Source organism: Acomys russatus, chromosome 32 (assembly GCF_903995435.1).
Source record: "Acomys russatus chromosome 32, mAcoRus1.1, whole genome shotgun sequence".
NCBI classification, from domain to species: domain Eukaryota; kingdom Metazoa; phylum Chordata; class Mammalia; order Rodentia; family Muridae; genus Acomys; species Acomys russatus.
This window is the reverse complement of record NC_067168.1, coordinates 6,993,841-7,021,248: the sequence shown is the minus strand read 5'-3', so window position 1 is coordinate 7,021,248 and position 27,408 is coordinate 6,993,841. Positions and strand designations below refer to the sequence as shown.

Here is a 27,408-nt window from a genome sequence, read left to right as displayed (position 1 = left end):
ACCCAGCCTTTACACATTGGTTCCCTCTACCCCCACCCCCAGACAGGGTTTCTCTTGTAGTCCTGCTGTGCTATGTAGACTAGGCTGTCTTCAAATTCACAGAGATCTATTTGCCTCTGCCTCCTGAGTGCTGGGATTAAAAGTGTACAGAACCACACCTGGCCTTTACACATTTTAAAAAACTGTGTTGTCAGGCCGGGGCGTGGAGGTGCATGCCTTTAATCCCAGCACTCAGGAGGGCAGAGGCAGGTGGATCGCTGTGAGTTCAAGGCCAGCCTGGTCTACAAAGTGATTCTAGGACAGCCAAGGCTACACAGAGAAACCCTGTCTCGAAAAACCAAAACCAAACAAACCTCTAAGCCAGTGGTTTTCAACTTGTGGGTTGCAACCCCCACAGGGGCCACATATCAGGTATTTATATTATGATTCAAAACAGTAGCAGACTTACAGTTATGAAGTAGCAACAAAATAATTTTATGTTTGGGGGTCACCACAGCATGAGGAACTGTATTAAAGGGTCACAGCATCAGGAGAGTTGAGACCCACTGCTCTAAGCCCTCTCTGCTTTTTTGACAGGGTTTCTCTTGCTTTGTAGAGCAGGCTGGTCTTGAACTCTCAGAGATCCAACTGCCTCCATCTCCTGAGTGCTGGGTTTAAAGGCGTGCGCCACCATTCCCAGCCTAAGCCCACTTTCCAAAAGTCCTCTATGAAATAAAAGTCATAATTCTGTCTCAGAGTTTCTTTGTATCACAAGTACGGATTGGTTTGGTGTTCCATCACTGCTGCCTGTCTTTGCCGAGTGTTCTTCACAAATCTGAGCAGATTGACGATGGCAGCTGGTGTTACTCCAGGTATGCGACTAGCAGCCCCAATCTAGAAATTAAAATGACAAAAGAACCAAAATAAGCTATGTCAAATCAAATTTACTCTCCTCAACCCACCCCCCACCCCCCCTTTTTTTCTGTACAGGGTTTCTCTGTGTAATGTAGGCTGTCCTAGACTTGCTTTGTAGACTAGGCCGGCCTTGAATTTACAGAGATTCACCTGCCTCTGCCTCCCAGAGTGCTGGGACTAAAGGCATGCACCACCTCCACCTAGCTTCCTCAAAACCACTTACAGGACAGATTATAATCTACTTAGATTCTGAGTTTGAGGTCAGCCTATATTGACCAAGTTAGTTTTGAACTCTTGGGCTAAAGAGAGCCTCCTTCACTTCAGTCTCCTAAGCAGGTAGCTGGGACTACAGGCAGGTGCTGTCACACCTAGCTACTAAAAATTATCTGATGGCTGGAGAGATGGATGGCTAGGTACTTAACAGTGCCTGCTTCTCCTGCAGAGAACCTAGTTCAGTTCCCAGCACCCACATGGCAGCCCACAAGTATCTGTAACTCCAGTTCCAAGGGATCCCATGTCTTCTTCTGTCTTCCATAAGCACTGGGCATGCACACGGCGCACCATACTTAAATGCAGGTAAAACATTTATATACATAAAAAATCTGAATCTCATTAAAAATAAGTTTGTAAAGCAGAAAAAGAAAATGTGACATTATGTCTTCAGAAGTTAAAACAATATGTGCAAGATAATACTATTGTTGGTTTTTTGTTTTGTTTTGTTTTTTTGAGACAGGGTTTTTTCTCTGTGTGCTGGGATAAAAAGTGTGCATCACCATTGCCTGGCTACATGATATACATAAACTGGACATGCATGTAACCATAGCATCCAGGAGGCATTATGTCAGAGGATGACAAGTTTGAAGCTAGCTTGGTCACAAAAGGAACCCATGTCTCAACAAACAAAACCACTTCCATGCAGGTCTTGGCACACACCTGTAATTGTAGTGCTAGGAAGACCTAGGCAGAAAGAGCTCCTATTCCTGTAACATGTTACAGTATCTTTTTCTTTCCATTAAAAAAAAAAGGGGGGGGGGGGCTGGAGAGATGGCTCAGCTGTTAAGAGTACTGACTGCTCTTCCAGAGGTCATGAGTTCAATTCCCAGTAACCACATGGTGGCTCACAACTATCTATTAATGAGATCTGATGCCCTCCTCTGGCTGCAGGTGTACATGCAGGCAGAGCACTGTATACATAATAATAAATAAATAAATCTTAAAAAAAAAAAAAAAATCATCCGTGGAGGGCTGAAGAGATGGCTCAGTGATTAAGAGCACTTGTAGCTCTTTCAGAGGACCAGAGTTGGGCTCCCAGCACCCACGGGTAGCTAGCCCACATCCATCTCCAGTGCCAGGGGATCTGAATCTCATACCTTTTCCTGACCTTCACAGGAATCACATAGTGCATATATATGCAGGCAAAAGAGTCATACACATACCCGCCCCTCTTTTTTTTCCAGGACAGGGTTTTTCTGTCTAGCTCTGCTATCTTGGAAACCATAGAGATTCGCCTGCCTCTGCTTCCCAAGTGCTAGGATTAAAGTCGTGTGCCGCCCTCAGCCCCCTTCCCTTTCTTTTTTTTTTTTTAAAAAGAAAAGAGACATGAGACATCTGTATCAACACTCTTCCCCTCAGGGCTCAGGCATTTTAGAGAAGGGGGTGGGGGATGGAAAAGTGCTAAGAGTGGATGAATGAAAGAACACAGTGCTTTCAGACCTCAACAGACAAGACCTGCCCAAGTTCAAGCCAGACAAAAATCCCATCATGGAGTGGGGAATAGGAGGGGAGGAGAGTAGAAAGTCCCACACTAGTTGAAAGTTACTGGCTTTTGGTAATTACTAGAAGAGAAAATCATGTGCTTTGTGTGTGTGTGTGTTTTCTTTTTTAAGGCTTTTTGAGACAGGGTTTCTCTGTGCAGCCTTGGCTGTCCTGGACTCACTTTGTAGACCAGTCTGGCCTTGAACTCAGAAAGCCTCTGCCTCCCCAAGTGCTGGCATTAAAAGTGTGTGCCACCAAGCCTGGCTCAAACCAAATCTTTTTTTTTTTTTGGTTTTTCGAGACAGGGTTTCTCTGTGTAGCGTTGGCCATCCTGGACTCACTTTGTAGACCAGGCTGGCCTCGAACTCACAGCGATCTGCCTGCCTCTGCCTCCCGAGTGCTGGGATTAAAGGCGTGCGCCACCACGCCTGGCTCCAAACCAAATCTTTTAAAATGAAACATTTATTTATGTATTGATTGATTGTGTGTGTACATACATGCCACAGTGTGTATATAGAAGTCCAAAGACAACTTCTGAGAGCAAACTAACTCATTATTAATATCATTATTATTATTATTATTTTATTATTTGTATGTAGAGGTGTTTTGCCTTCATGTAAGTTTGTGCACCATGTGTGTGCCTGACGCTCACCAAGGGCAGAAGAGGCATTTGGACCCCCTGGAACTAGACTTACAGATGGTTGTGAGCCACCATGTGGTAGGAATTGAGCCCAGTTTCTCTGGAAGAGCTGCCAGTGCTCTTAACCACTAAGCCATCTTTCCAGCTCCAGCAAATCAATCTCCCGCCCCACGCATGGTTTAGTTTTTTTAAAAAATCAATTCTTAATTTCCAGTTATTTCAATTAAGTTCAGCTTTCTTCTCTCTCACTGAGATAAATCAACATCTGTCCTATGGAAAGAAAATAAGAGGCTAAATTTTAAAGAAAAATTTCAGTCGGGTGTGGTGGTACACACCTTTAATCCCAAGCACACAGGGAAGCAGAGGCAGGAAGATCTGTGAGTTCAAGGTCAACCAGGTCTACAAAGTGAGTCTAGGACACCCAGGGCAGAGAAACCCTGTCTTGAATAACCAAAAAGAAAAATTTTAAAAAAAATTTTAAGATTGATGCACATGAGTGCTTTGCCCATGTGTACGTAAATAGGCCATGTACAAGCAGAGCCCTCAGGGGTGAGAGGGCACATCAATTACCCTGGGACTGAAATCATGGATGGTTGTGGGCTGCCATGTGGGTGGCTAGGAACCAAACCTCGGTCCTTTGCTAGAGCAGCAATGCTCTTTACTGCTGTCAGCTCGTATTTATAATTAAACCAGGATTAAAGACTAAAGCACCAGGCCTTTTGAGCTTTACACATAACTTGCGCCTTCCCACTGTTTGCTTACCGTCTGTGGGCGACTCAAATGTAACTTCTCTCGAACTTCTTGGGACAATGACACATCCTTGATTGTTAGATAATCTAGGTCTTGTGGCAGCTGGAAAGCTTCATCTTGTTGAACCTCCTTTATTTCTTGTAATTGATAGGACAATACTGACTCATAAGTGGCTGGTGAATAAAATTAGATTATATTATGATACATATAGTGCACTGACTTATATTATGATACATATAGCGCACTAACTTATATTATGATACATATAGCGCACTAACTTATATTATGATACATATAGTGCACTAACTTATATTATGATACATATAGTGCACTAACTTATATTATGATACATATAGCGCACTAACTTATATTATGATACATATAGTGCACTAACTTATATTATGATACATATAGCGCACTAACTTATATTATGATACATATAGCGCACTAACTTATATTATGATACATATAGCGCACTAACTTATATTATGATACATATAGCGCACTGACTTATATTATGATACATATAGCGCACTAACTTATATTATGATACATATAGCGCACTAACTTATATTATGATACATATAGTGCACTAACTTATATTATGATACATATAGCGCACTAACTTATATTATGATACATATAGTGCACTAACTTATATTATGATACATATAGTGCACTAACTTATATTATGATACATATAGCGCACTAACTTATATTATGATACATATAGTGCACTAACTTATATTATGATACATATAGTGCACTAACTTATATTATGATACATATAGTGCACTGACTTATATTATGATACATATAGCGCACTGACTTATATTATGATACATATAGCGCACTGACTTATATTATGATACATATAGCGCACTAACTTATATTATGATACATATAGCGCACTAACTTATATTATGATACATATAGTGCACTAACTTATATTATGATACATATAGTGCACTGACTTATATTATGATACATATAGCGCACTGACTTATATTATGATACATATAGCGCACTGACTTATATTATGATACATATAGTGCACTAACTTATATTATGATATATATAGTGCACTAACTTATATTATGATACATATAGCGCACTGACTTATATTATGATACATATAGTGCACTAACTTATATTATGATACATATAGTGCACTAACTTATATTATGATACATATAGCGCACTGACTTATATTATGATACATATAGCGCACTAACTTATATTTGTATGACTATTATTTACAAATACCTTCTGCAGGCATCATCTCATTCAACTTGACACTTTGAGACAGGTGAGGTAGATACTCTTTGTTTTTTGAGACAGAATCTCAGATAGCCCAGGCTGGCCTCAAATGTGCCATATAGTGAGGATGACCTTGAACTCCTGGGTGGAGCTGCTTCTTGAGGAGAGGAAACTGAAGACTATGTTGCAGATGAACTATAATACAGCCAAGGACGACCTTAAACTGCTGGCTGTCACTCAGCATCCTCAGCCAATGTCCCAGTACTACAAGCTTCCGCCACCATGCCCCGGTGACTTTCTTTCTTTCTTTTTTTTTTTGGTTTTTCGAGACAGGGTTTCTCTGTGTAGCCTTGGCTGTCTTGGACTTATTTTGTAGACCAGGCTGGCCTCAAACTCACGGAGATCCACCTGCCTCTGCCTCCCAAGTGCTGGGATTAAAGGCGTGCGCCACCACTGCCTGGTTGTTAGTGCAAATCTTAATAACAACTTTAAATGTTAAGTCCTAAGGATGGGCTGTTTCTCCAAAAAAAAAAAAAGGTTCTCTAAAGTTATTTTCATGTGAAGCTGTGTGCACTTGTGTGCTTTAAGATGGTCCTAGGGATTAATTCCACAGTTGATACATGCCAGACAAGCAGCAATACTACTCAGCTAAGCCCCGGCCCAAAGCCATCAATTTCAGAAGTGGAGTTTTTCGGTTGGCAATCATAGCTTATGCAATTTAGTTAAGGTTTTTATCAAGAAGTAATGTTATAAACCGGGCGTGGTGGCGCACGCCTTTAATCCCAGCACTCGGGAGGCAGAGGCAGGCGGATCGCTGTGAGTTCGAGGCCAGCCTGGTCTACAAAGTGGGTCCAGGACAGCCAAGGCTACACAGAGAAACCCTGTCTCGAAAAACCAAAAAAGTAATTTATGAAGAGAGCTTGGCAATTAATTTTGTTAAGCATTCTATTCTTAGAAAAATAAAGTCAAGCTGGGCATGATGGCGCATGCCTTTAATCCCAGCGCTTGGGAGGTGAGGCAGGTGGATTGCTATGAGTTTGAGGCCAACCTGGTCTACACTAAGAGTCCAAAACAGCCAAGGATAAACAGAGAAATCCGGTCTCAAAAAAGAAAGAGAAGAAAAAAAAAAAAAAAGAAAGAAAGAAAGACAGAAAGACAGACAGACAAGCTGGGCAGGGTGTGCACACCTGTAATCCTAGCACTCCTAGCATTCAGGGGGCAGAGGCAGAGGCAGAGGCAGGTGGATCTCTGAGTTGGAGGCTAGCCTGGTCTACAAAGTGAGTCCAGGACAGCCAAGGCCACACAGAGAAACCTTGTCCCGAAAAACAAAACAAGAAAGAAAGAAAACAAGAAAAAAACTGGAAGAAAAAAAAAAAAAAGAAGAGAAAAGAAAGTCCAGTGCTGGTGTTAAAAGCATGCACCATCATGCCCAGCTAAATAAAGTTTTGGTTTGTTTTGTTTTACGGTTTTTTGAGACAGGGTTTCTCTGTGTACCCTTGGCTGTCCTAGGCTTGCTCTGTAGACCAGGCTGGCCTTGAAATCATAGAGATCTGCCTGCCTCTGCCTCCCAAGTGCTGGGATTAAAGGTGTGCTACATCCACCCAGACTCTCACCTGACACAGTTTCATGACTCATAAATGGTCCTCAGGGCATAATGGAATGTGATGGCTAATATTAATTACCAATCTGACAAGATTTAAAGGTGCACAGAGACTTGAGTATGTCTGTCAGGATGTTTCCAAAAAGGCTTAGGTGAAGAAGGCCCACCTGAACGTATGTGACAGCATCCCACAGGCTGAGGCCCAGACTTAACAAAAAGGAACTAGGGACCTGAATGCCGGCATCCCTGCCTCCTGAGTGTGGATGAGCTGTGACTAACTGCTTCATTTCCAGCAGACCTCATCACCATGCCTTTTCCACTAGGATGGACTCTCTCTCCTAAGGAAATGAGCCAAAAATACACTCATCCCAGTGAACGACACTCCAGCTGGTCCCCTGGCCTTCTCTGAGTGGGTTCTTGTCATGTACTTTGTCACAGCAATGAGTGACGATGTTGATACATGGCATCACTAAGACCTTGCATATGGCCAAGGGCATATTTATTTACTCTCTCAAATATAAATTGCAAAACAAGAAAGACAATAAAACGTGACACTGATTTCTGCCCTCAAGAACCATGTCTAGGGGCCGGCATGTAGCTCAGCTGGCAGAGGGCTTATCTGGCATGATTGCTACCTGGGTGACTCCAATCCTGTCAAACTGACAACTGACATTAGTCATCACAGGCCAACACTGCAGAGAATCAGGGACAGTGGCATACACCTGCAACCCCAGCACTTAGGATAAAAGCAAGAGGACCTAAAAGTTCTAGGTCATCCTTAGGTGCGTGGGAGTTTGGGGCCATCCTGGGCTACATGAGGCCATGTCTTCAACAACCACCACCACCACCACCACCACCCAAAAAACGCAACCAAGCCAAACCCACTGAAGAGCACTTGCTGCTCTTGTAGAGGACTCAGGTTTAGTTTCACATCCCAGCACTTGGGAGGCAGAGGCAGGCAAATCTCTCTGAGTTCGAGGCCAGCCTGGTCTATAAAGTGAGCCGAGGACAGCCAAGGCTACACAGAGAAACCCTGCCTCAAAAAAACAAAACAAAACAAAAGAAAACAAAAAATTTGCAGGCTGCTCTTGCAGAGGACAGGAGTTCAATTCCCAGCACCCACTGCAGGCAGCTCACAATCTGCTGTAACTCCGTATCAGGCAGCTCACAACTCAAGTCTCTAACTAGTTCTAGGAGATCTGATATCCTCCATGAGCACCTGTATACACGTGCATACAAATGTAGACACAAACACATAAATGTACATTAAAAAAGAAAAAATTTAAAAGAAACTTGTCAAGTTGGAGAGATGAACGTAGCAACTTGAGAAATCACCCAAATATGTTGTACTTTAACCCAATGTGGTTTCTTTTAAACTTCAAGTGGTCGCTAGAATTTTTATGAGCACTAGCCTTTATTTTATTTTATAAAATTAATTTATTTGGACTGGAGAGATGGCTCAGAAGGTAAGAGCACTGACTGCTCTTCCAGAGTTCCTAAGTTCAATTCCCAGCAACCACATGCTGGCTCATAAACATCTATAATGTGATCTGATGCCATTTTCTGGCCTGCAGGTGTACAAGCAGGCAGAACACTGTATACATAATAATAAATAAATAAATCTTTTAAAAATGTATTTATTATATATACAATGTTGTGCCTGCATATACAACTACATGCCAGTAGAGGGCAGCAGATCTCACTATAGATGGTTGTGAGCCACCGTGTGGGTGCTAGGATTGAACTCAGGACCTCTGGAAGAACAGCAAGTGCTCTTTTTTGGGGGGAGGAGTTGAGACAGGGTTTCTCTGTGTAGTCTTGGCTGTCCTAGACTCACTTTGTAGCCCAGGCTGGCCTGGAACTCACAGCAATCTGCCTGCCTCTGGGATTAAATCCATTTGCCACCACGCCCGGCCAGCAAGTAAGTGGTCTTAACCTCTGAGTCATCTGTCCAGCCAGGAGCAGTAGCTTTTAAAAAGTGAACAGCAGCAACTCCATGATTGAATTATTCCCTGTAAGCAGGTTAATGATGACTGCTTCTGGACCATGCTAACTGGAACCTAGTATTTACTGAACAAAGTAAAGCCGTACACCAAGTTTAAAATACGTAATGCAGAGTTGGACTGGAGAGATAGCTCATCAGTTAAGAGCATTGAGTGTTCTTCCAGAGGACCCAGGTTCAATTCCCAGCACCCACATGGCACCTCACAACTGTCTGTAACTCCTGTTCCAGGGGGTCCCTCACAGAGACATACACACAGTCACAACACCAATGCACATAAAATAAAATGAGTAATTATTTAACAATATGCAAAGCTTCCTATTCAGATCTAGCCAATGGACAGCACATTCTCCATAGTTGTGTGGAGAGTGGGGACTGACTCTGACATGAACTCTGGTGCCCCATATTTGACCACTTCCGGTTGGAGGGGAGGCCTGGTGGCGCTCAGAGGAAGAGGAAGCAGGCTACCAGGATGAGACCTGATAGGCTGTGATCATATAGTAGGGAGGAGGTCCCCTTCTGTCATAGACCTAGGGGAGGGAAATAGGGTGAAAGAGGGAGGAAGGGAGGAATGGGAGGATACAAGTGAGGGGATAACAACTGAGATGCAATCTGAATAAATTACTTAAATAAAAGAACAAACAAACAACAACAAAAAACAATATGCAAAGCCAATATCCTCAGGCATGCATCGCTATGCTTAGCAAACACATGCTCTTGAGGGGTCTACTGCTTGCTCATGACCTGCACATGCTGAAAAGTGAATACAGGCACCTAAGGAAACACCTCCCCTTTACCTTCTATTTTCAGTCTTCTAGCCAGCTCTTTACATGTAGTATACTTCCTCAGGGGCTCGGGGACAGCGCGGGCTACTAGCTCCAGGTCAACTTCTTCACACTTGAGAATATCCAGAGCACTGCCAATGTAAAAAGTTTTTATCAACATAAGGACCATGTTCTGTATGGCAAACTAAGAACAAAAGTCCTTGGAATACTACTAAATGTTGAATAATTAAAAGGGACTCTTAATTTCCCCCATGTACAGTGAGTGAGCAAAGCAGGAGCATCTGGCCATGCAAGGGGGTGCAGATCTTTAATCCCAACACTTAGGACGCAGAAGCAAAAGGCTCTCTGTGAGTTCAAGGCCAGCCTGGTCTACATAACCAGCCAGAGCTACAGAGAGACTATGTCTCAAAATAAAATAAAACAGTGAATAAAAAGTGTAGCATCTAAGCCGGGCGTGGTGGCTCATGCCTATAATCCCAGCACTCGGAGGCAGAGGCAGGTGGATTGCTATGAGTTCAAGGCCAGCCTGGTCTACAAAGCGGGTCCAGGACAGCCAAGGCTACACAGAGAGACCCTGTCTCGAAAAACAAAACAAAAACAAAAAACAAAACAAAAACAACAACAACAACAAAAAGTGTAGCATCTGCAAAGTAGGTCATTAAAAACAGGATAACTGATTCTTTCTGGGCCTGATGGTACAAGTTGAAGATCCTAGCACTTGAGAGCCGGGCACGGTGGCACATGTGGTGTCTGGTTTAAGGGGGGCAGGGGGTGATTTGAACCTTGGACCTTCAGATTGGAAGTCTGATGCTGGGCTAGAGAGAGGGCTCAGAGGTTAAGTGCACTAGCTGTTTTTCCAGAGGTCCTTAGTTCAATGCCCAGCAACCACATGGTGGTTCACAACCATCTATAATGAGATCTGGTGCCCTCTTCTGGCCTGCACGTGTACAGGTAGGCAGAGCACCATGTACTATACATAGTAAATAAATCAATCTTAAAAAGTCTGATGCTTTACATACTGAGCTATCCAGGCTCTTCTATTGTTAAGGTTTTATGAGGCTGTTGTCATCCACTGTCCTATGTCATATTGTGGAGGTGCACCTTTAAGAGGAAGGGCTGTGACAAGGAGTAGGGAGGCCTCTGTTCTTCAGAAGAAGGAAAGGCCACTGTCATGAAGTTGGTGCTCAGGCTAGTGAGTTACAGGCTTGATGCCTAGATTTCTGGCTTCCTGTTGTTCTTTGTGGTCTCTGAAGAGCAAGCAGCACATGCTCCTGTTTTTGTTTTGCTTTTTTTTCCCCCTTGAGACAGAGTTTCTCTGTGTAGCCTTGGCTGTCCTGGACTAGCTTTGTGGACCAGGCTGGCCTCGAACTCACAGCAATCTGCCTGCCTCTGCCTCCTCAGTGCTGGGATTAACAGATAAGCCTCTTTTTTAAAAAAATCAAATAGGCAGCCTCAGGTATTTTATTGTAACATAAAACTGATTAATACAGCTAGTAAACAAATATGTTGACTGCAATGGCGAGAATGTTGGTATCCCCAAATTTGTGTGCTGCATCCTAATAACCAAAGTACTATTGCTTGGGGGCAAGGACAGCCATAAAGACTAGCATCCCTATAAAAGAGGCTTCTAGAAGCCTGTTTGCCCCTTCTCCCATGAAAGGATATAGGCAAAGGACCAGGAACATAAAGTAGTTGTCAGCCATCAAGCAAGTTTGGGCCACCCAACCCCCCAAACAAAACACAATGCAATAAAAAGCCAGAACACCCTAATATCCTTAAGAGCCACCACAGACAAAAGTCTCACAAGAGGAGCCTATCTGCCATCCTGACATGCACTATGTACCACTAACGTACAGAGGGCTACCGACTCGTTCCCTGCAGGCTCCCTCTCCATCTTAAACCACAATTTTTTTTTTTCAAATGGGAGGAAACAACGGCGAAACACACATATTTTATATTATTTAAAGTCCTCAGAACTCATGTTTGTCCCAGCACTTGGAGAGGTGGGGCAGGATGATTCTAAGGGGTGCAGGCTTTTCCTGAGCTACCTCAGCCATTGAGCAAGTTTTAGGCTAGCTTGAACTATAAAGAGACATACACCAGAGACACAGACAGACAGACATCTTGTAGCTAGAGCTAAAGTACAAATGAATGCCCTTTAGGCCTAACTAAACTGAGGGAAACAATATCCAAAACGTGGAATGATTCTTCAAAAAATTTGCAATAAACATAAATAAGAATTTAGGATATATAATATAATAAACAACAACAACAAAACTTATAATAGCACGCTTCTTTAGTTGAAGGATTTTCTTTGCTGTAGCTCCAATTTTTGAGCCTAGCAAAAAAAATGGGGCCTTATATTTTTCTGGTTTGGAGTCTCTAAGTTTGAAGAAAACCAAAAGAACTCAAGGGGAAGCATAAAGACAGTGAACAGGAAATTAAGAACTGGGCTGGAGAGATGGCTCAGGGGTTAAGAACACTGGCTGCTATGCCAGAGGACCTGGGTTTGATTCCCAGCACCCACAAGGCAGCTCATAACCATCTGTAACTCTAGTTCCATGGGATCTGACACCCTCTTCTGGTTTCCTGGGCACCAGGCATGCATGTGGTGCACACACACACACACACACACACACACACACACACACACTATTCTATAAGAGGACTGAAATGTTTAAGAGGCCATTGTGAGCCAGGCGTGGTGGCGCATGCCTTTAATCCCAGCACTTGGGAGGCAGAGGCCAAGGCCAGCCTGGTCTACAAAGCAAGTCCAGGACAGCCAAGGCTACACAGGGAGACCCTGTCTCAAAAAAAAAAAAAGGCCATTATGAACTGAATAGCTATTCTACTCAACACTGATACACATAAATAATTTATAATCATACATAAATACATATTTTAAAGATTTATTTATTATATACACAGTGCTCTGCATCATGTAGGCCTTCCCTCCAAAAGAGAGCATCAGATAAATGACTGTGAGCCACCGCGTGGTTGCTGGGTATTGAACTCAGGACCTCTGGAAGAGCAGATAGTGTTCTTAACCACTGAGCCATCTTTCCAGCCCAAATATATTTCTCAAGGTTTATTTTCTTCTTTTTTCTACGTATAGTGACCATGCTACTAGCCAGCACTTGGGAGGCAGAGACCCTGGCCTCTCTCACACTTAAGCACACAATTCTAGCACCAAGCTGCATGCCCAGCCATATACATTTTACTTTTCTTTTTAAAATGTATTTTTCAAGTCAGGGTTATATAGAACCCAGTTTGGAGTCCAATTTGTTACATAGCAGAGACTGACCTGACACTTCTGATCTCTATCTACCTCCTAACTGTAGAGACTGATGTCAGACAAGACCCACATACTTACATATATTGAATAGTAGATGAGTTACACTAAAGGCTGCTGAAAAGCTAAGAGCAAGCTGGCGTCATTTCAAATGTGTAGGTAGGGAGCCTATAGATGATGTCTCTCTGAAATCTCATTTTTATGTAAAAACTAAGAGAAGTCTATATTGAAGAACATACCTGACAGGAAGGCTTCTATTAACACTTATAGGAGCTTGCGGAATTAACTTTTTCCACTTGGAACTTGAAAACTCAATGGATTTCAACACAGAAGTGCCTTCCTCTAAAGAAGACTTCATCCACGCAGCTCTTTCATGTCGCCGTGGGGACACACAACCAGCGTCTTTATGGGCTACAAAGTGAAGGGGGAGAGTAAAAGCAGTGGTTAGCCTGGAGAACGGGGCGTGGGAGTGCATACCTGTAACACCAGCACTTAGGCAGAGGACGGAGACCGTAGTGAACTCACGCCGGCCAGGCTGTACGTGGAAACCTCATCTCAATAGCTCCCCTAACTCTCCTTCCCAAGCTACTAACCTTGAGAAGTGGGGTCAAGAAGAATAGGGATTCAGTCACCTTAGCTATACTGCAGGACATCCTGCCTCAAAACAACTACACAACTAACAAAAACCCCAAACTCAGTGAACTACATTCAAGACTTGAGTAAAAGTTACCTCGGAATGTGAGCCGAATGTCAGCGTTATCTGGGCGCAGAGACAAACGGAACTCTACCCTGCTGGTGAACATTCGGTATGGTTCGCTGGTGCCCAGGGTGGTGAGGTCATCGATCAAGACTCCTATGTAGCCTTCTGTGCGGCTTACAACAAAGGGCGCTTTCCCACTGACTCGAAGACTGGCATTGATTCCAGCTATCACACCCTATAAGAGGACTGAAATGTTTAAGAGGCCATTATGAACTGGACAAACAGCTAGTCTACTCAGCATGCTATCTGGAAAAAACCCACACAGGGTAGGAAGAGCCAGGGGTGGGGGGGGGGGGTGGCAGTGGCGGCGGCACATCTTTAATCCCAGCTCTTAGGAGGCAGAGGCAGGTGGATCTATGAGTTCCAAGCCAGCCTGGTCTACAAAGTGAATTCTAGGACAGCCAGTGCTATACAAGAAAAACACACAGGCAGGAAGAAAGCAGGCTCATAAGGATGGTAAGAGAGGTAAATGTGATCCGCATTCAGAAACAGAACACGTTGACATGCTATAGTGCATTTGGCAGTTGATGGGGTAGGGGGTGCCAATCTTTTTAAATCCACTTGTGAGACTTCTCTAGTTTTTTTTTGTTTTTGTTTTTCAAGACAGGGTTTCTCTGTGTAGCCTTGGCTGTCCTAGACTTGCATTGTATATGTACAAACAAGCGACATAATTTACCACTGTGTGGTAGGGTTCCCAGAGACTCATACATTTGAATGCTTAGTCATCAGGGAGTGGCACTACTTGGGAAGGATTAGGAGGTGTGGCCTCATTGGGGTAGTTGTGTCACTGGGGGTAGGCTTTCAAGTTTCACAAGCCCAAGCCAGTCTCAGTCTCAGTCTCTCCCTCCCTCGCTCCCTCCCTCCTGCTCTCTCTCTTCCTACTGCCGCCTATGGATCCAGAGGCAGAACTCTCAGCTCCTTCTCCAGCACTGTGTCTGCCTGCTTGCCGCCATGCTCGCCACCATAATGGACTAAATCTCTGGAATTGTAAGCAAGCCTCAATTAAATGCCTGCTTTTCTAAGAGTTGTGGTTATTGTGTCTCTTTACAGCACTAGAACAGCGACCAAGACAGAGGTAAAGAATACTATGGGAGGTTGAAAAGATTTCATAAAAAGCCTGCCTCAAAAGCATTAAGGACCCAAATTCGATCCTTGACACCCTCATGAAAAAGCTGAGCGCAGAGTGGTACAGGTCCGTAATCTCAGCACCAAGGAGGTGGAGACAGTAAGGTCACTGAAATGCACTGGTCAGTCAGTTCAGCCTAACTGGTGCGCTCCCGTGAGAGATTTGCCAGTCGTGGTGGAACACGCCTTTAATCCCAGCATTTGGGAGGCAGAGGCAGGTGGATCTCTGAGTTCAAGACCAGCCTGGTCTACAAAGTGAGTCCAGGACAGCCAGGGCTGTTTACACATAGAAATCTTGTCTCGAAACACCAAATAAATAAGTAAATAAATAAATAAAATAAAAATTAAGGCGCAGGGGTTGGGGAGGTGCTTCAAGAGATTAAGAGTGGGCACTGCTCTTGTGGAGGACCAAGTGTGGTTTTTCTGAACCCATGACGGGCAGTGCACAAGCGCCTATAACTCCAGCTCCAGGGAATCCCTCTTCTGGTACCTACAGTCACGTGTGTACCCTCAAGAAGTAAAATACACTAAGGTAGCTAGAGATGGCTCAGCAGTAAAGAGCATTGGCTGCTCTGGATTTGATCCCCAGCACCCACACAGTGGCCCACAATCTTCCGTACTTCTAGTTCAAGGGAATCTAACGTCCTGTTCTGCCCTCCACAGGCACCAGGCACACATGTGGTACCCAGACATGTATGCAGACACATGATCCATACACCTAAAATAAAATTAAAAATAAAATACACAGAAAGCCAGAATAGTAATAACAACATAATTTTCAGAAACCTTTGTTTTCTTCTTCTGAGACAGGGTTTCTCCAAGTAGCCTTGGCTGTCCTGGACTTTCTCTGTAGATTAGGCTGGCCTCAAACTCACAGCAATCCAACTGCCTCTGCCTCCCAAGTGCTGGGATTAAAGGTGTGTGCCACCACACCCGGCCAGAAATCTTAAAAGAATTAAATGTACTTTTTCTTTTACACTTTAGGAGTAATTCCGTAATTTTTTTTTACAACATGCTAGCAGATCTAGGGACTCAGAAACTAGCTGTAAGTACTTTCAAAATCATCTCCCACTAGCTGGGCAACACGGCACATGCCTGTTGTAATCCTTGCACTAGTGAGGTGAAGCAGAGATCAGCAGTTAGAGCTGGGAGTGGTGGTGCATTTATGATCTCAGCACTTGGAAGGTGAAGGTGGGATTGGGGATTGGATTTTCAAGATCAGCCATGGCTATACAGTACGTGTGAGGCCGATCTGTGCTACATGAATCACTATCTGAAAGAAAACAAAAAAACTAAACCAAACCAAACCAAACCAAACCAAAAAAAAAAAAAAAAAAAAAATCAGCCTGGGCTACACGGCAAGACCCTATTTCAAAACAAAACAAGTGTATTATATATAAAATAACCATCTCCACTTAGCCTAAAATACTGTTGTGTCCAAGATCTGTACAATCAATACAACAGACACTAAAACATGAACGCTAATGAAATGGTCTCTTATGATTATAGTAGCACCTGAATACATTCTTACCTGGAGCTGGGCGTAGTGGCACACGCCTTTAATCCCAGCACTTGGGAGGCAGAGGCAGGTGATCTGAGTTTCAAGCCAGCCTGGTCTACATGTAGAGCTCCACAGCAAGACTACATAGAGAGACCCCATCTTAAGCAAAACAACAAACCTTACCTGAGCCGCTGCTTCTTCGTAGCCAGTGGTTCCATTTATCTGTCCAGCAAAGAACAGCCGCTGGACCAAATGTGTCTCTAGGGAAGGGCTGATCTGACGGGGATCTAAATAATCATACTGAACACCATAGCCTGACGAAAGAACAAAAGCACCAGTCAAGTCAAAACAGCCGCGCCCACCTCAAGGACGAGACACAAAGCATAGCAGACCACATTAGATGTACAGATGCTGCCCTTCATCTGTTTGGATACAGGGTCTTGCTATGCAGCTACAGGCTGCTTCAAACTTGCAGATTGCTTCCTGTTTTAGCTTTCCATGTGCTAGGATGACGTATGTGTCCCCACATCCAGCCTGGCCTATTTTATGGAGAGTTAAACAACACTGGAAGTAACTAAGGCCACCTCACTGGCACACTGAAGGGCACCTGTGATCCTCCTTACCTGGATGAACCATTCTGGCTTTCTCTAAGCCCCTGATGCATGTTATCATTTTCTCTTGTAACTCAGCAGGCAGTGTGACAGATAACCCTTGGGGGTAGATGAGGTCAGAATCCATTCCTTCAGGTTCCAACCAAACCTGATGGAGGCGGTTTGGGAAACGTAAAACCTTTGACTCAATGGAGGGGCAGTATCTAGAACAAGACATTGAAGTTTAAAGTAGATTCGACAACAGAAAGTTTACCTCATACCTTAAAGTTCACCTCACTTCTGTCCTTACCGGGGTCCTCTTGTGGTCTCCTTAACATGGCTATTCAGGTGGAGGTTCTCAAGGACAATCTCGTCCACTCTGGGATTGGTATGAGTCAAGTAACACGGCAGCTGATCTTCTGGCTAGAAAACAGTAACCAGATACAATGCAGATTTCACCTGCCTGTTTGTTTGGGACAGGGTCTCTAGTAACCTAGACTGGCTTGAACTCTCTTGAGAGAAGTTATCCTTAAACTCTGGGAGTAGGAGAGAGAGAAATCAAGGGGTAAGAGGAGAAAGCATATAAGCATACAAATAGAGATAGTATGTTTGAAGAAATTAGGGGAAAATTAAGCATCAGATGACATAAGAAATGATGTTTTAGCCAGGTCACGGTGGTGGCCTACCTTAGTTGGAAGACACTACTTTTTTGTTTGTTTCACAGGGTTTCTCTGTGTAACCTTAGCTCCATGGCCAGCCACTTCTTGTTTTTTGTTTTGTTTTTGTTTTTTCGAGACAGGGTTTCTCTGTATAGCCTTGGCTGTCCTGGACTCACTTTGTAAACCAGGCTGGCCTTGAACTCACAGCGATCCACCTGGCCCTGCCTCTGGAGTGCTGGGATTAAAGGCATGTGACACCACGCTAGGCTCACTTCTTGATATTTTAAGCTAGTAGCTTGAACCATTGATTAAAGAATCACAGACCCGGGGCTAGGGAGATGGCTCGGAGGTTAAGAGCACAGTTTGCTCTTCCAGAGGTCCTGAGTTCAATTCCCAGAAACACTGGGTGGGTGGTGTTCCATGCCTTTAAAGCATGCTAGGCAAGCACTCTGCCAACTAAATTATATCCCCAACCACCCAAACTAAAAAGTTTAAAGCACTTGGGAAACAGGCAGGAAGACTGTGGATGGCAGGACAGCCTGGGATGTACAGCAAGACCCCGTCACTAAAATGTGAAAAGTATACATGCTACTGGACTTAGTGGTGCACAACTTTAATCCCAGCACACTTGGGAGGCAGTCAGGATGATTACTGTGAGCTGGAGGTCAGCCTAATCTACAAACCAAGACCAGGTCAGTCAGAGCTACACAGAGAAACTCTGTCCTGAGCCCCTCCCACCAAAAAAAAAAAGTACACATGCTAAGAAAATGTCATTGTAAGTTGCATCTTACTAAGCAAAAATATTAAAGTGAAAAAAAAAAAAATTAAAGTGGGCAAGCAGGAAACAACACTGATGCCCGATTTCAACCCCAGGGACCCACAGAGTAGGAGAAGGAACTCTCACAAGTTGTGCTCTGATCTCTACTGCGTGCTCAAGTGCTGCTGTGTGCATGTGCAGACATGTATACACACACAACAGAGAGAAAGAGAAAGAGAGAGAGAACTGAATATTTAAAGCCACTTACATCGGGAAGTTTATGAGATTATGAATGACAGCCCCTGCAGGTTCACAGGTTTGAATGCTTGGGCCCCAGCTGGTAGGACTGCTTGTTGAAAAGGGTTAGGAAAACAACCGTGTTGGACTCGTATCACTGCACACAGGCTCTGAGGTTTCAAAAGACTAGGGCCATTCCTGGTTAGCTTTCTCTCTCTGCTGCAGGCTTGCTGGATATGATGCAAGTTCTAACCTACTGCTCCAGTGCCATGCCCCACTGCCACCGTGGCAGTGGATGCACCTCTGAACATATATGCCCCCAACGAACTCTTTCTTCTGTAAGTTGCTTTGGTCATGGTGTTTTAGCAATAGAAAAGCCATTACAATGGTGTACAGAGTAAGATATATAGAAGTGATGACATTTAACAACACACAGGGAAGGACCCAAGTGCTAAGTTAGCTAAGATTTTAAATGCTTTTACACTCTTATTTGCTGTTATGCGCGCATGATATCCGTGTGTGGGCACACATTCCACTGCACTCATGTGACATCAGGGAACAACTTGTTGGAGTCGGTTCTCTCCTTCTATCTTTACAAGGTTCTGCAGGACTAAACTCAGGTCGCCAGCCTTGTAAGGCGAGGACTTTCACCGGCTGGGCCACTGCACTCACCTGACCTAACAATGGTAAAGACTTTCTCTTTTGTCCTAAGCAACAGTGATATAAATTGTCGACAAAAGAAGCTGAGTGTGGTGGCTAGGAATGCCACAAATTCTAAGGCCAGCACAGGCTACATAGTGAGTTCTAGGCCATGGACAGTGTGAGTAACCCTGTCTGGGAAAAAAGAAAAGAAACAAAGAAAGAGAGGGAGGAGCTAGAGAGATGACTCAGCAGTTAAGAATATTGGTGGCTTTCAGCCCAGCACCCACATAACAGGCATAAACTCTGTAACTGTAGTTCCATGGGTCTAACGCCTTGTGCTGCCCTCCTTGGTGGGCATTCACCAGACATTTACACGGTGCACAGACACTCATGCAGGCAAAACACCCATACACATAAAATACCAAAAAAAGGAGGGTATGGAGAGATGGCTCAGTAGTTAATGCTTGCTGCTCTTCCAGAGGACCAGAGTTCTGTTCCCAGCACCGAGAATGGGCAGCTCAGAAGCACCTGTAACTCCAGCTCCAAGGGGTTCCAACACCATGTTCTGGTCACCACAGTCACCATACACACAAACAGGAAGAAAACCAAATTAAAAAAAGAGAGAAAGCAGGGCTGGAGAGATGGCTCAGCAGTTAAGAGCACTGACTGCTCTTCCAGAGGACCTGAGCTCAATTCCTAGCACCCACATGATGGCTCACAATCATCTATAATGTGATATGATGCCCCCTTCTGGCCTGCAGGTGTACATGCAGGCAGAACGCTGTATATATGTAGACGTAATAAATAAATAAATAAATAAATAAATAAATAAATAAATAAATAAATAAATCTTTTTTAAAAAAAAAAGAGAGAAAGCAAAAGAAAAGAAAGCCAGGTGGAGCCAGGTGTGGTAGTGCACAACTTTAATTTCAGCACTCTGGAAGCAGAGGCAGGCAGATCCTTGTGAGTTCGAGGCCAGCCTGGTCTATAGAATGAATCCAAGACAGCTAGGGCCACAGAGAAACCCTGTCTCAAATAAATCCAAAAAAGCCAGGTGGGGTGGCACATGCATGTAATTCCAGCACTTGGGAGACAGAGGCAGGCGAGGCCAGCCTGCTCTACAAAGGCAAGTCCAGGACAGCCACAGCTGTACACAGAGAAACCCTGTCTGGGGGTGGAGGTGGGGGGATATACTCCTGCTGTGAACAGCTAGCATCAGCCATCAAACTAGGTTTCCATAAACTGTCTTACCTTGATCCACACCTCGTCACTGAGAAAGCTGAAGGGCATGGATGGGTTATCCGGGGTGTGCTTGTTTAGAATGCTGAAATTAATGGACTCTTTAGCAAGTCGGGGTGGAGTTCCAGTCTTCAGTCTTCCTACCATAAACCCCAACTTCTCTAGGGTCTGAGCCAACCCTATGGAGGGCTGATCCCCCAACCGTCCAGCAGGATGCTTCTCCAATCCAATTATGACCACACCTCTCAGAAACGTCCCAGTAGTCAGGACTACACTCTCTGCGGAAATTGTTCTTCCATCTGCTAAATGACATAAAACAAAACAATAACAACTAAAATGGTAAAATAATTTTCTCATTATTATTACATAACAAAATAGAGTGTGAGCACTTTACATCAGAATTACAGAGCTGGAGCCAGGCATGGTGATGCACACCTTTAGTCTCAGCACTCGGGAGGCAGATGCAGGTGGATCTCTGTGAGTTTGAGGCCAGCCTGGTATTACAACGTGAGTCCAGCACAGGGCTCTGTAACACAGAGAAGCCTTGCCTCAAAAAAACCAATAATAATAATAATAATAATAATAATAATAATAATAATAATAATAATAACAACAACAACAACAACAACAATAACAACAACAACAACAACAACATCATTTAAAAACTTTATTAAAGTATGAATTTATTTTTCATAAATAAAAATTTATTTATTTATATATATTTATTTGAGACAAGGTCTCTATGTAGTTCTGGCTGTTCTAGAAGTCCCTATAGAGACCATGCTGGCCTCAAACTTGCAGAGATCTGCCTGCTTCTGCCTCCTGAGTGCTGGGATTAAGGGCGTGTGCCATTGGGGCTAGAAAGATGGCTCAGAGGTTAAGAGCACCGGCTGCTCTTCCAGAGGTTGTGAGTTCAATTCCCAGCAAGCACATGGTGGCTCATAACCATCTATAATGAGATGTGGTGCCTTCTTCTGGTGTACAGGTATACCTGTAGTCAGAATACTGCATACATAGTAATAAATCTAAAAAAAAAAAAAAAAAAAAAAAAAGGCCTGCCCTACCACCGCCTAGCTGAGATTTTCTTTCTTATAACAACAGTATATATTTATGATATCTATCATGGTGTTAGAGGTTCAATTGTGAAACAACTCCTATAATCTTAGTTAACATACTACCTCATGGCTACTGTGTGACTGTGTGTGTGTACATATACCTCAAACATTCAAGTTCTAGTCCCTTAAAAAAAAATCTAAAGGTACAATATTATAGTTAGCATCTTCCCGCTGCCCCGCGCCCCCGCCAGATAAGGTTTCTCTGTGCAGCCTTGGCTGTCCTGGCACTCTCTCTGTGGACCAGACTGGCCTCAAACTAACTCTGCCTCCAAGTGCTAGGACTAATGGAATGAGTCACCACTGCCCTCTTATAGTTACCGTCTTATACAACACACATGTAAAAGCATCCAACGTGTAACTGAAAGCTTGGGCTTTTACGTCAGCATCTCCCCATTTCCCGTGGAAGACAAAGAACTTTAAGTGAGTAGGAGTCCTATGTGTAGACACAGTGGTTGGTGTTTACGTCCCCAGCATTAGGAAGATGGAGACAGTGCAGCCAGGCCAGATGAATCAGTGGGAGACATTGTTTCCAAAAGTAAGCAACTCGGGAGCCTGGGGAGACCGCTTCACTTATCACACAGGGAGGCAGGTGCTGTGAGGCCTGATGGCCTGAGCTTGATCCCTGCACCCACAGGTAAAAGGAGGGAAATGTCTCCCGTGAGCTGACTCTGACTCCCACGAGAGTGCCAGACATGTGTCCCGAATAACATGTAAAAATAAACAAGTGTGGAAGACACCTAACACTAACCTCTAGCCACTACACACATGTGCACACACACACTAGAAGGCTATATGTTATGAAGCTCAAGAATCTAAAAAGTGTGGTAGGGAAAACATGATGTAATTTCATATGTTCCTAAAATCACATGGGCACAATGCAGTTAGTGAAGGTTCATGTAAAAATTAACACAGTTTAGACTTTTGGCTAAACATGACATGATTTTTTTCTCCCTTCTCAAAGTGTCAGAAACTTAAAGGAATAAAAAAAATGTATAAAAGAGGCCATGTGCATGCCTTTAATCCCAGTACTTGAGAAGTAGACACAGGTGGATTTGTGTGAGTTTGAGGCCATTCTTGACTACATAGGGAGATAAGATCTGACTTAAAAAAAAAAAATTATATATATATATGTGATATATATTACATAAATTACTGTGCTGTTTAACTTGTGGGAAAGTGTGTGTGTGTGTGTGTGTGTGTGTGTGTATAGATAGACTATGGTATACATGTAGCCAGGATAAAAAGACACTGACCAGTGTGATGCCATCCCATCGACCCTGCAAGTCTTGCCCCTCCTTCCCATGAATGTCTGTACACGAGTTGCCAAAATGGGAAACTTGACGTCTGAATACTGGCTTTTGAATAACAAGCAGACATACATGGGGACAAAAACACTTCCTCCTGTGCAGAAATATAGTTTAGACATGAAACCCCCTGTGTTTAGAAAGCCTTGTCAGTGCGATGGCACCCGCCTTTAGTCCCAGAATTCGGATGGCAGAGCCAGTGACTCCAAGGCCAGCTTGGTCTACATAGCTAGTTCTAGGACAGCCAATGCTACACAGAGTAACCCTGTCTTGAGAAAAGGAGAAGAGGAGGAAAACAAGAAGAAAAAAAGAAAGGAAGGAAGGAAGGAAACAATGCAAGAAGGAAAGAGCAAGACATATGCACCCTGAGAGCATGACATTTGAGCGATGATTCTGGAAAGGCACTTTCACGTCAACATCCAGACTGTCCGTCTCTTTCTTCTCATGTGAATCTTTGCAGCTCATCAACTCTTAGCAGCACCGCGGGGCACATGGCCATAGGTCCAGCTACTCTGGAGGCTAAGGCAGAGCATCTTGAGCCCTGACGTATAAGCCTGGGTAAGAGAGTGAGATCTTGTCTCACACAAACGACATAAACCTCAAGTCCGTCCTCGGGCCCTGATACAGGGTAACCGGGGTTTGCAGGCTTTCACAATAGAAACTCAGTAAATCTGTCCTTAAGCTATAACTAAACACACACATTCTCACTTGTGTTTCTTTCTTTCTTTCTTTCTTTCTATCTATCTATCTATCTATCTAAATCAAACACCCACAACAACAACAACAAATCAAAAGTGGAGACAGTGTGGAGGACCTTTTTCTTCTGAGACAGGTTCTGTCTCCACACAAACAACCCCTTCCAAAACAACAGCTTTATATATTTCTGAGTGCTAGACAGTAGCTGAAGAATGGTAACTGATAGAGGAAGAGGAGAAGACAGGAAGATTAAACTGTTTTCTCCTTGCAATGGCTTAGAAATTAGAGAACCAGAAAAGACGGAGGCTGAGGAACTGTGCTGGCTAATTTCATGTGGACTTGACCCTGGATAGTCATCTGAGAGGATGGAAACCCATCTGGGAAACGCCTCAATGAGACTGGGCTGCAGGCAACCCTACAGAGCACATTTTCTTCACTAGTGATTAATGTGGCAGGGTCCACCCCATTGCGGGTAAGGCCATGCTGGGAAGGCCAAGCAAGCTATGGGGGAGCAAGCCTTGCTGTGGCCTCTGCATCAGCTCCTGCCTCCAGCTTCCTGTCCTGCTTGAGTTCCTGTCTTGGTTTCCTTCAAGGGAGTATGATTCAGGAAAGAAACAAAGCCAAACAAACCCTCTCCTCCCCAACTTGCCTTTAGTTGTGGTGTTTCATCACAGTAATAGTAACTAACTAAGACAGGACTGTAGGGAGGGGTAGGTGTCGTAGTTCAGTTGATAGAGGGTTTAGCTAACTTTTAAGCCCTGGGCTGGGTTCAATCGCTAGCAGCACCTAAATTAGACATAATGGCACATGCCTATTAATCCAGCACTTAGGAAGTAGAGGCATGTGAATCTAAAACTGAAGGTCATTCTTAGTTATACTGTGAGTGTGAGGCCAGCCCAGGGTATATGAGTGTGTGTATGGTGGGGGTGGGGTAGGGGGTGGGGGAATATTAAAAGGGGCAGAGGCAGGCGGATCTCTGTGAGTTCATTGTCAGCCTGGTTTACAAAGTAAGTCCAGGACAGCCAGGGCTACACAGAGAAATCCTGTCTTCAAAAAAAAAAAAAAAAAAAAAAAAAAGGGGTAGGGCTGGAGAGATGTCTCAGTGGTTAAGAGCATTCCCTGCTCTTCCAAAGGACCCAGGTTCAATTCCCAGCACCCACATGGCAAGTCACAACTGTCTGTAACTCCAACATCTGACACTCCCACACCAACGGATATAAATTAAAATTAAATAAAATATTAAAAAAAAGAAAAGGGTAGCGGTGATGGTGATGGTATGGTTGAGATGGCTCAGTGGGTAAAGGTGCTGGCTGCCAAACCTGAATGACTGGAATCTCATCCCCAGTGTCTAATATGCTGAGAGTAGGGAGCCAAGCCTTGAAGGCTGTCCTCTAATTTTCACATGTGTGCACCTCCCACACAAAGTGGACAATCTGGAAACAAACCTCTGACAGAAGAACCTGGATAAAAGGTACAAATATGAGCTGGGCGTGGTGGCGCACGCCTTTAATCCAAGCACTCGGGAGGCAGAGGCAGGCGGATCGCTGTGAGTTCGAGGCCAGCCTGGTCTACAAAGTGAGTCCAGGATGGTCAAGGCTACACAGAGAAACCTTGTCTCGAAAAACAAAACAAAACAAAACAAAAAAAGATACAAATACGCAGGCTCTGGAGTCTTAACATTAAAATGGTACCGACGAACTGAAAAGCTGACTGAAATTCACCCTGGTCAAAATGAAGAAAGGATGGGTTGTTTACATAATTTTTCCTATGTAGGCAGAGAAAACAAGAGTTTCCTGGCACAGGAAAAACCATCTCCCAGAGTTTCACATGCTGGTATGTGCATTATAACTTACCGAGAACAACACCTCTGACCCTGGCCTTGCCAGCACATCCAGGCTCTGGGTCTGTAAGAACTAGATCTTCTACAGCTCCCTCCTGAACGCTGAGGAGGGGTGTACTCAGGATTTCCTTCTGTTAAGAGAGAACGGCAGTTGAAAGAGCCGCTGAAGAAGCCCACAGCCCTTCCCGGCCTCACCTTTGCTCACCTGCATGTTCTGTTTATAGAGTTTCCGGTCAATCTGCGCTCTCAGTCCCCACACAGCAGGGCCCTTGCGCCGGTTGAGTACTTTGTAATGTACACCAGACTGGTCACAGATTCGAGAACACAGGCCATCCAATGCATCTACTTCCCTCATCAAGTGCCCCTTTCCAATGCCACCAAAGGAAGGATTACAGGACATCTGACCTAAAGAGAAAGGACAGGATCACGGTAAACAAATGAGTGCCCATTGTACATACTATTTAACAGGTAATGAGCCTCGTTTACAAAAACCCTTCCTCCTCTAACAGCAGAGGAGGAAGTAGGATGAACGACTCACTCCTGCTCTCTGCATTCCTATGGACTCAACCTTTTAAGCCAACACCATCTGTCTTCCTTGAAGGCAAGGAATACTTGATATTGTACCAAATTTCCTTGAAACGATCAGTGCGATGGGGCACACCTTTTTGTTTTGTTTTGTTTTTCAAGATAAGGTTTCTCTTTGTAGTCTTGGCTGTCCTGGACTCACTTTGTAGACCAGGCTGGCCTCGACCTCACAGAGATCCGCTTGCCGCTGCCTCCCTGAGTGCTGGGATTACATGCTCGGCTCCATTTGAAATGTCTTATTTTATTTTAATTAATGTGCGTTGGTGTGGGGGTGTCAGATCTTGGAGTTGTGAGCTGCCATGTGGGTGCTGGGAATTGAACCCGGGTCCTTTGGAAGAGCAGACAGTGCTCTTAACCACGGAGCCATCTCTCCAGGCTCCTGAAATGTTTTAAAACATACCCCTACTTCGTTGACAGAATAGGGGTTTTGCATCACAGTGTATATATCCAAAACAATGTCTTCGTGCTGAAGCGACAAGTGTACTTCTACGTTTAATGAATCACTATGCGCTAGAGACAAGACACTTGGGCAATCATTAAGTAATGAATGGATAAAGAAAACCTGGTGCACAACGCTACCGCGCGCGCAGCCTCACATCTTAAGGCACAAAACAGAAAAACACAGACCGCAACGAGCAGCGCGCCCTTTCTTCTCAAGGACTTGACGAGCTCTCGGTGAACGCACCACATCGCTTAATCAAACGGCTGTGAAATGTTAATTCACCCTTTTCTCTGAAGTGAGACTACCGGGGAGGGTCGACCCCACGCCCACCTAGCAGCTGCGTGCTTTTCAGCCCTCCGCTCCTCCACCCCAGGCACCCACCACTCTCGTCCACCTCGACCCTGGCCGCGCCCGGTCGGACGCAGAGTGCCCGCCGCGAGCCACCTCACCGATCGTGTCCACGCGGTGTGTGAGCAGCAGGGTCCGCGAGCCACAGCGAGCAGCAGCGGCGGCCGCCTCGGTTCCTGCGTGCCCTCCTCCGATCACTACCACGTCGAAGTGCGGGCCGCAGGGCGCTACGCTGTCGCTGCGGAGGCGAGGCAAAGGCGAGCGTTTGCCGAGGGACGCCGCGGCCCAGCGGCCGCAGTCTCGGAGGAGGAGCATGTTGAGGAGAGTCGAAGCCGCCGGAAGAATCTAGGCGTAGGAAAGCCGACCGGGCGCCGCCATCTTGCCCTGCGTCAGAGCGCAACGCGCCTGCGTCCTGCGTCGCCACTGAGTGCGTCACCGGAACAGCTGCCCCTGGCCGCCGGGTGGGTCGCGCAGGCCCGGTGTGCGTCCCTTCGCGATTGGGTATACCCCACGCTGACCGGTGGTGTCTTGTAGGTTGGGCCAGTCTTTATCGCCAGGACGCCGCCTATAAACAATAACTTTGATCAGTT

General features: G+C 44.6%; 1 protein-coding gene across 1 annotated transcript; it reads right to left on the bottom strand.

Annotated features, from left to right (window-relative positions):
- Positions 1–590: 590 nt before the first annotated feature.
- Positions 591–27,194, bottom strand: Mto1 (mitochondrial tRNA translation optimization 1). The gene is made up of 12 exons (XM_051140130.1): positions 26,920–27,194; positions 25,649–25,848; positions 25,457–25,574; positions 20,501–20,790; positions 17,265–17,377; positions 16,988–17,178; positions 16,548–16,678; positions 13,709–13,913; positions 13,218–13,389; positions 9,699–9,817; positions 4,052–4,212; positions 591–873 (listed from the first exon to the last, which is right to left on the bottom strand). The coding sequence occupies exons 1-12, from the start codon at positions 27,131–27,133 to the stop codon at positions 748–750; spliced, it is 2,040 nt and encodes a 679-aa protein (XP_050996087.1). The 5' UTR covers positions 27,134–27,194; the 3' UTR covers positions 591–747.
- Positions 27,195–27,408: the final 214 nt, after the last annotated feature.